General features: G+C 45.1%; 1 protein-coding gene across 2 annotated transcripts in view; it reads right to left on the reverse strand.

Moving 5' to 3' along the window:
- Positions 1 to 1073: 1073 nt before the first annotated feature.
- The window catches only part of UMODL1 (uromodulin like 1), a 71112-nt gene continuing 63454 nt past the window's right edge, over positions 1074 to 8731 (reverse strand). For both annotated transcript variants that reach the window (XM_008052858.2, XM_008052857.2), the window contains exons 21-22: positions 6665 to 6749; positions 1074 to 1286 (exon numbers count right to left, since the gene is read on the reverse strand). In XM_008052858.2, coding sequence (XP_008051049.1) covers positions 1105 to 1286; positions 6665 to 6749 — 267 coding nt within the window. In that variant the 3' untranslated portion in view covers positions 1074 to 1104. The remainder of the gene's footprint in view (positions 1287 to 6664; positions 6750 to 8731) is intronic.

Raw genomic sequence — 8731 nt, forward strand, 5'->3', positions numbered from 1 at the left:
GCGCGTGCCTGTAATTCCGGCTACACAGAAGGCTGAGGCGGAAGGATCGCTGGAGCCCAGCAGGTCGAGGCTGCGGTGGCTGGGAGCAGCCACTGCATTCCAGTCTGGGCTATAGAGCGAGACTCCAACTCAAAAAAAAAAGAAAAAGAAAAAGAAAAGCATTTTGGTACTCAAAGTCTGGATGTTTATTAAGGCTGTTGGCTAGAGCTGTGTGGTATGTCGGCCCACTGTGGTGTCCACAACACCAGTGATGCTCCCTGTGAGTGCAAGGCTTCAGGGACACATGAGCAAGGACCAGCATTGGGACAGGTCAGTGTCCGAGTGTGCCAGACCCTGAGGCAGGGTCCTGCATCACCTCTCATTCAACTCTCACATCCCTCCATGAGACTGGATCTATTCTCAAACGCTTCTTTTATTTTTTATTTTATTATAATCTTTTTTTAGTTGGGTTCTCACTCTGTTGCCCAGGCTGGAATGCAGTGGCACAATCACAGCTCACCACAGCCCCAACCTCCTGGGCTCAGGAGATCCTTCTGCCTCAGCCTCTCAAGTAGCTGAGACTACAGGCATGCACCACCGGATCTGGGCAATTAAAAAATTTTTTTTTTGTAGAGACAAGGTCTCATTATATTGCCTGGGGTGATTTCAAACTCCTAGGTTCAAGCAATCCTCCTGCCTCAACCTTCCAAAGTGTTAGGATTACGGGTGTGAGCCACAACACCAGACCCAGCTTTCTTTTACAAATAGGGAAACCGAGGCATCAAGAGCCTCAGCTGATGCCCAACGAATGGTGGCAGAGCTGGGATTTGAGATGAGCACGGGGATTCTACATTCACTCCTCTACCCACTGTGCAGTCTCTCATTCCATGGGGCCAGCAAGTGTGTGAATACATAGAACCCGCCACCCATCGGCTGCCTGTGTTTCCCCCACTTTCAACCCCCCCGCCCCTGCCTGCCTATTGTTGGTTTTTTAGGAAGGGAGGATATGCCTCCAGTAGGGAGCCACAAAACACGGACACACACATCTACCTGTGGCCAAAGCCCACTCCACCGAGGAGGGACGCATCCACTGTTCACACCCACCTTCAGGTAGACCTGCTCCGCTTATTCATAGAACACCTGATAGCTGAAGTTGCCCGACTGGCTTCTGAAGCTGTATTTTCCATTCATTCTCTGGTAGCGCAGGATCAGAAGGGCAGCTACCCCTGCCACCAGGGCACAAAGAACCACTACAATGAGGGCTATGTAGCCGGTGCTCAAGCCTGGTTCTGTACCTGGAGACTCACCTGTGGAAAGAAACCAGCCCAGGTAAGAGGTCTGTGTACACCAGGAGGAGCCTGAGCAGAGCAACCTGTGACCAAGCTGCAGCCTCAGGGAAGTGAGGCCCACATGGCTGTGTGCCTGGGGGGTTACTGAAGACGGGGCAAGGGTCAAGATCCAGGAAGACACAGCTGTAAAGACATGTCAGCCTGCCCACATCTGGGGCAGGCCATGGCCAAGAGGTTGGGGCTAGCAGTAAGAGGTCTTCCCAGTAGGAGGGGAGAGCCCAGCCAGACTCCCCATATGGAACATGGGCTGGGCTTGAGCACGTTTCACCACATGGAGGAGTGGGTGCTCCAGTCCCAGAGGAGCAACAAAATAAAATCACAGGAGAGTGTGTGCCCCAGAGAATTGAAAGCAGGTTCTCAAATAGCTACTCATACATTCGTGCTCATAGTACTATTATTCACAATAGCCAAAGGGTAGAAACAACCCAATGTCCATTAACTGATGAAATGAATAAACAGGGATGGTGGCTCACACCTGCTATCCCAGCACTTTGCGAGGCCGAAATGGGAGGATCACTTGAGGCCAGGAGTTCAAGACCAGCCTGGACAACACAGGGAGACCCTGTCTCTCTTAAAAAAAAAAAAATTAGCCTGGCATAGGGGAAAGGGGTGAGCCCATAGTCCCAACTACTTGGGAGGGTGAGGTGGAAAGATCACGTGAACCCAGGAGGTCAAGGCAGCAATGTGCTATGATCATGCCACTGCACTCCAGTCTGGGTGACAGAGCAAGATCCTGTCTTAAAAAAAAAAAGAAAAGAAACAACTATGGTCTAGACATATACTGGAATGTTATCTAACTCTAAAAGGAGTGAAGCCCAGTCCCAGGCTGCAGCAGATGAACATAAATGAAAGAGGCCACAAATCCTATGATCTTGTTTATGTGAACTATCTGGAATCACTGCATGAGTGGTGTGACTGCATGTGGGTGTGACTGTGTATGCGTTGTGACAGTCAGGTCATGCATCAGTCCATGGACATTAGTCCCAAACTTTCTCTACCTCTTTGCACAGTGACATTCTAACGAGTGTAAGTAAGTGGGCCATCTCGTATAGTCATGGAGGATTTTCAAAAACCTAATGCAAAAACGATGATGCTGGTGTGCCATTTGTTGGTAGCATGCATTCAGGAAAGACGCCCAAATGGATATTTCTCAAACTGCCAATACACAGTGTTATGTGTTTAATTGTGTAGCCCCTGACCCCCAAAAAAGATATGTTGGAATCCCTATTACAGTAAGTCTCCCACACACAAATGAGTTCCATTCTGAGACCACATTCTTATGTCCAATTTGTTCATAAGTCAACAAAGTCAGCCTAAGTATTCAACTAACACAACAGGCTGCATGGCTGCTTTTACGCTTGCTTCTGGACATCCTGAATACTGCACTACTGTACTCTATACAGTACTGTACAGTAAAGTATGCAAACACACAACCAGTTGCAGGGGATGCATACATGTGACAATGTTTGCCAGACACATGAACTAACTTATTAGACAGGCGAATGCACTTTACATCTTTGAAAGTTTACAACTTGAAGGCTCGTACGTAGGAGACTTAATATACTGTGGGATGTGACTTTATCTGGAAATAGAATTGTTATAAATACAATTAGTTAAGGCTGAGGTGATACGAAGAAGATAGGTCCCTAGTCCAATATGGCTGGTGTCCTTAAAAAAAGAATGCCATGTGAAAACAGAGATTCCCAGGGAAGGCCATGTGAAGAAAGAGCAGAGATTAGGTGATTCAGCTGCAAGCCAAGGGACCCCAAAGACTGGGTATAACCAGCAGAAATTAGGAAGAGACAAAAACCATTTTTCTCTACAGTTTTCAGAGGGCCCATGACCCTGCCATGGTCTTGGACTTCTGGCCTCCAGGGCTATAAGAGAATACATTTCTGTTGCTAAGTCACTCAGTCTGTGATACTTGGTTATGGCAGCCCCCCAAGATACCCAAACACATGGCATGAAGGCAGGAGTGGAGTGAAGCCTCCAAACAAAGCCAGCCTAGCCCTAGGGGACAGAGAGGGGTGTGGCTTATGAATAGCCTAGATCAGCACTCAGAGCCCCAGCTCCAGTGGGTACCGGCCATGCAATCCTAGACATGTTCCTTAAGCTCTTCAGAGTGTTCTCATCTCCTCCCTGCAGTGGAGGCAATGGTAATGGTGATGTCGGGGTAGAGCATAGGAGTAGAGACAGGGAACAGAGGCCCTAAAGGAACATGTCTGTCAGACTCTGGTCACCCCTGCAGGTGACCCAACTGTGCTTCTGTTAATATATACTATTAAAATGCTGTCAAGTTCCCACCACTGAGAGATTCCATGTGTCTAAATGATTTTTTCTGTACTTGTGTATGACAGTTATGGATCAGACAAATGCTAATAATACATTAAGAAAAGGGAACAAAGTAAATAATAATAACCTTTATTCTTGAGCCTGACTGATTACACTCCTATAAACTTGGGGTTGTCTGCACTGGCTATGCCAGTGTAGTGCTCTACCAATTAAAATGACAACTAATTCTTATCCAGTAACTTCTATGGGCCAAGCTCTGTATGAATTACAAGATATTATTTTCCCCATTTACAGATGAGAAAGATGAGGCACAATGTAAAGTGTATGTACCATGCCCAAAGTCACAAAATTATTACTAAGTGTCAGAAAAAGGTTTTGAATCCAGAAAGCCTCACAAAGGATTCTTATTTACCATAATCCCACTGGACACTCACAACAACCTAACAAGGTAGGCAGGGCACATTGCAAAGAAAAGGTAGAGTGCCTGACACATAATAGATGAATGAAATAATGAGTAAGTAGATGACTGTGTTGGTGGATGGATGACTGAGTGGACAGATGAATAGATGAATGGAAGGAATGGATAAATGGATGGATAAGTGGATGAATCAATGGAACATGGATGAGTGGATGGATGAAAGGGTGGATAATGCGTAAATCACACAGCCCATAAGTCTTAGACCCTATAATCAAACTCAGGTGTCCCAACTCCAAGTCCAGTGTTTTTCACACTCTAGATATAACATTCCCCATAACAACTATGGATGAATTAAAAGGTTGAGTTCCATTGGTGAGAACATGTTTCACACATGTGCTCTTTCTTACTGAGGTCCCAGACTCCCAGTTTTCCCTAGCAATTTAAGAAAATGAAGAGTGTAGGAGAAGCATGTTTTTCCAGGACCTAGACTAATAGTCACCCAAGGACCAGCACACGGGCCTGGGACTTGCCTCCAGAGATCCTGCCTTAGTAGGCCTGGGGTGTGGCCTGGGACCTGTGTCTATTTTTTAAAATTTCTCAAATGCTTCAGATGAGAACCAGCAGTTAGAAACCACTGGCCAAGCCCTCTCTCCTCTCATTCCCCAGTCTCTAATTGCAGCCTGACCAGCACATGGGTCCTGTTCACACCCTGCATCCAAAACCCAGAAGTTCTTATACAGGAAGATACAAAGAGGGTCATCAGGTTAGGGGCAAAACAACAAAAATAGAAAGCCAACTTGAGGGGCAACCCCTTTGGGTCTCCTCCCACTGTGGGAACTTTTCTGTCCTCTCAATAAATTCTGCTTTCTAAAAAAAGAAAAAGAAAAAGAAAACCATCTTGAATTAGATTCAGGGGCAAGAAAGAGAAAAAAATCCCAAAATAGCAGTGGTTTAAGGGAAATGGCAATTTATTTCCTTCTAGCATAAAAAGGGAAGGTCAAAGCCTAGGCCTGGCCTGGCTGCTTGCTCTTTGGTGTCCTGGAAACATGTCTCCCTCCAGACACTGTGCCCCACGTCCTCAGGGCCAAGATGGTAACTGACCATCTCATCTGCATGTGAGGCAGCGGGACAGGGAAATGACAAAGAGAAACAGGCAGAGGATGGGCACTGGATGTTTTTAAGGAGGGCACCTCTTTTAAAGTTGTCACATGACTTTCCCATTTACACATCCTTGTCCAGAACTTACTCTATGGCCACATTCAACTACCAAGAGTTTAGGATCATAGTTTTTGTTTTTGTTTTTTTCCTGGAAGCTATGTGCCAGCTGAAAACTGGAGACTCTATGGCTACAGAAGAGGAGAAAAATAAATATTGGGGGACAACTTGCAATTTCTCTCTTAATACTCAAAGCACACAGTTTCCTCAAACCAATATTCTCTTCAAATAAAAGGATGGATCACACAGAGAATAAATTGTGCTCCTGGAAAACTGATTTTGAGTTTTTAAAATATGAGCAGAGACCCTCCCTCCAAAAAAATGGAATTATCCTTTGGAGGGCAGGCCCCTTGTAATACACTTGGAATTTGTTCCTCCAGATCAAACAATCAAAGTTTTTATCTGGAAGTTTTGAGAAGGTCGTGTCACAATTTGCAGAAGAAACATCCAATATTGTGGCAGACGGGTGACTTTTTCTTCCACCATGACAACGCACCTGCCCACACCTCACTGAGTATTCAGCACTTTTTAACCAAAACAGCATGACTCCCATACCCCACATCACCTATTCACTGGATCTTGCCCCAGGCGACTTTTTTGTTTGTTTGTTTCCTCAGATGAAAAAAGTCCTCAAAGGGAAACGTTTGCTGAAGTGGAAAAGATGAGACAAAAAACAGCAGACGCACTAAAAGGCATCAACATTGATGAGTTCACAAACAGAGCAGTAGAAAAAGCAACTTGATAGGTGTATTGCATCAAATGGAGAGTACTTTGAAGGTGACTGAAGTTTAAACATGTAAATACACAATTTTTTATAAATAAATTCCAGGGTTTTTTGGGGTTCTGCTCACCCTTGTACATGGAATGTAATTAGCTGATGGAAGTTGTATAATGAAAGGGAACAGAAATGTCATTTTTTTGCATCTTTTGAATAAAAAAGCTTTTCCGTGTACATACACATTTGTGCAAACACACAAACATACAGAGAAGTTGACATTGTCTGATTTTAACTTAATTTCCTAACCCTTAATGATGCATTTGATGTATTTATGCAGTGTCAGAAAACTTCACTGCATTATGCAACTCAAAATGTTACACTGCATTATTTAACCTTGTGCTTGATCTCTTGAAGCCTCAGTCTTTCCATCTGTAACATGGGGTTAATAATAGATCTTACTCCATTTGCTTAGAAAAAGCAAATGACACTGCATGTAAAGAGCTTAGCATCGTGCTGACATACAGGGGCTCTCAGTGAAGATTAGCTATGACCATTTCTATTATTATGAGTCTTCTAGAAATATCTTAAGAGTTCCACATTTCAAAATACAGAGTTACTTTTCATTTTTCATGCCAATGAAATGGGCTTGGTTGCATCTTTTCTTTAGTTCTCTAAACTAAGTCATCGACTCACCTTCAGACCGAATGAGGGGTCCCCAGGATGTCTGGTGTGTGGCCGAGTTTTCACTACTTTTCAGCAACCGAAAATCATTGCAATTCTATTTTTGTTAAGGAGAAAACATCAAATTTGTTTAAAAATGTTTATAAGAAATTAACTCAATATCAGGGAAGAGAATCTGATGTCCATGATTTTTTTTCCTGCTGGAGGTGAGGTGTCAAGTCTCTGGACAGATATGTTTAGACAAGGGAGTGAGAAACCTGTGAGGCTGTGGTGGGACTCTGCCTGGCATGGGGGGGGCAGTGCGAAGGAGGCCTGGGCATGGGGGGTAGTGAAGGAAGGAGGTTATGCAGCAAGATGGAAGCCCCGTGAGCTGCCTTAAATTACCAGATCTAGTCCTTGGATCCCTCAGGGACTGCGTCTAGAGTCCTCAGAGGCCCTCTGCATTCTCCAAAGGCTACTACAGTCATTTGCTCTTCTTAACACCTTGGTCTTACAAAAAAGGCTGACTGGCTAAGTAACACTGTGGCCTTTGCTTACTATATACCTGAGACGAGTTGCAAGGTATCCTCCAAAAACATGCTAAAATCCTAATTTCCAGTTCCTACGAATGTGACCTTATTTGGAAACAGGATCTTTGTAGATGTCATAAAACTAAGATGATGTTATCAGGGTGGACTCTTATCCATTATGACTGGTGTCCTTCTTCAAAGGGGAAATTTGGATACAGACACAAACATGCGCGGAGGAAAGCCAACATGAAGAGGCGAGGAAAACGCCAACTACGAACCAAGGAACACCTGAGGCTGCCAAATGCTGAGGAGCCTGGGACAGAGACTTCCCTCACAGCCTCAGAAGGAACCAGCCCCATTGGCACCTTGATCTGGGACTTCTGGCCTCCAGAGTGGTAAGACAACATGTTTCTGTTGTTTAAGCTACTCGGTGTGTGGTATGTTGTTCTAGCAGCCCTAGATGATGTCTATGCTACCCTTCTAAAGGAAGCAGGAAAGAAACACTGTATGGCAAGCTCCTACTGGAATTTGAGAACTGGCAGCTTCTTGCAAAGGCACGGAACCACTGGGGCTGTGGACACCCCTGTCATTTCTGAGTGTCTGGTGGCACCAGGCTCAGAGTCATCACATGTACCCCCAGTGTGCTGTCATTAGCATCCTCTGTTCCTTTTGTCCCATTGCTTGGGAAGATCTACTGTGTGAGTAAAAGGGACAGCAACAGAGTCGCCCGTCACTGTGTTCCTTCTTGTATCCATGTCCTGCCGATGCTCAGAGCTTGGTCACCCAGGAGAATCAGGGGTTCTGTGCCACCCTTTAGGATGAGCACAGGAACAACATGCCCTCCAAAGGAGAAGCATGCAGTCGCTGAACAAAAGACTGGTAGAAAGCTTTAAGCTGTCCTCTGCCTTAGCCAACACATGACAAGACATGTGGTCACTGTACACACTTGTCTATGGTATAAAGAGTGGCATTAAAACAACAGGATTATGATGTCTTCCCTGGTAGTCTAGTGGTTAGGATTCAGCATGCTCAAACACCAGGATTACAAAGCATATTCCAAATTCAAAGATCTAAGGAAATATGGCCAGATGTGGTGGCTCACTCCTATAATCCCAGCACTTTAGGAGACTGAGGAGGGAAGATCGCTTAAGTCCAGGAGTTTGAGACCAGCCTGGGCAACATAGCAAGACCTCGTCTCTATAAAAAAATCAAAAAATTCGCCAGGTTTGGTGCCACACACCTGTAGTCCCAACCACTCAGGAAGCTGAGGTGGAAAGATCACCTGAGTCCAGGAGGCTGAGGCTGTGGTGAGCCACTGCACTCTAACCTGGGTGGAAAAGTGAGACCCCAGCTCAAAAAACAGAAAAAAAAAAAGAAAAGGAAAAAAAAGTCTAAAGAAATAATGTCAAATTAGTCATACTCTCTGCATGAATATTGAACACAGGAAAGAAAAAAACCTTATTAAACATTACAACAAGCCGGGCTTGGTGGCTCAGCCTGTAATCCCGTGCCTTTGGGAGGCTGAGGTGAGTGGATTGCCTGAGCCTGCGGGTTCGAGACCCGCCTGGGC

The sequence above is a fragment of the Carlito syrichta genome, unplaced genomic scaffold (genome assembly GCF_000164805.1).
Source record: "Carlito syrichta isolate Samal-C Ts95f unplaced genomic scaffold, Tarsius_syrichta-2.0.1 Scaffold287598, whole genome shotgun sequence".
Classification (NCBI taxonomy): Eukaryota; Metazoa; Chordata; class Mammalia; order Primates; family Tarsiidae; genus Carlito; species Carlito syrichta.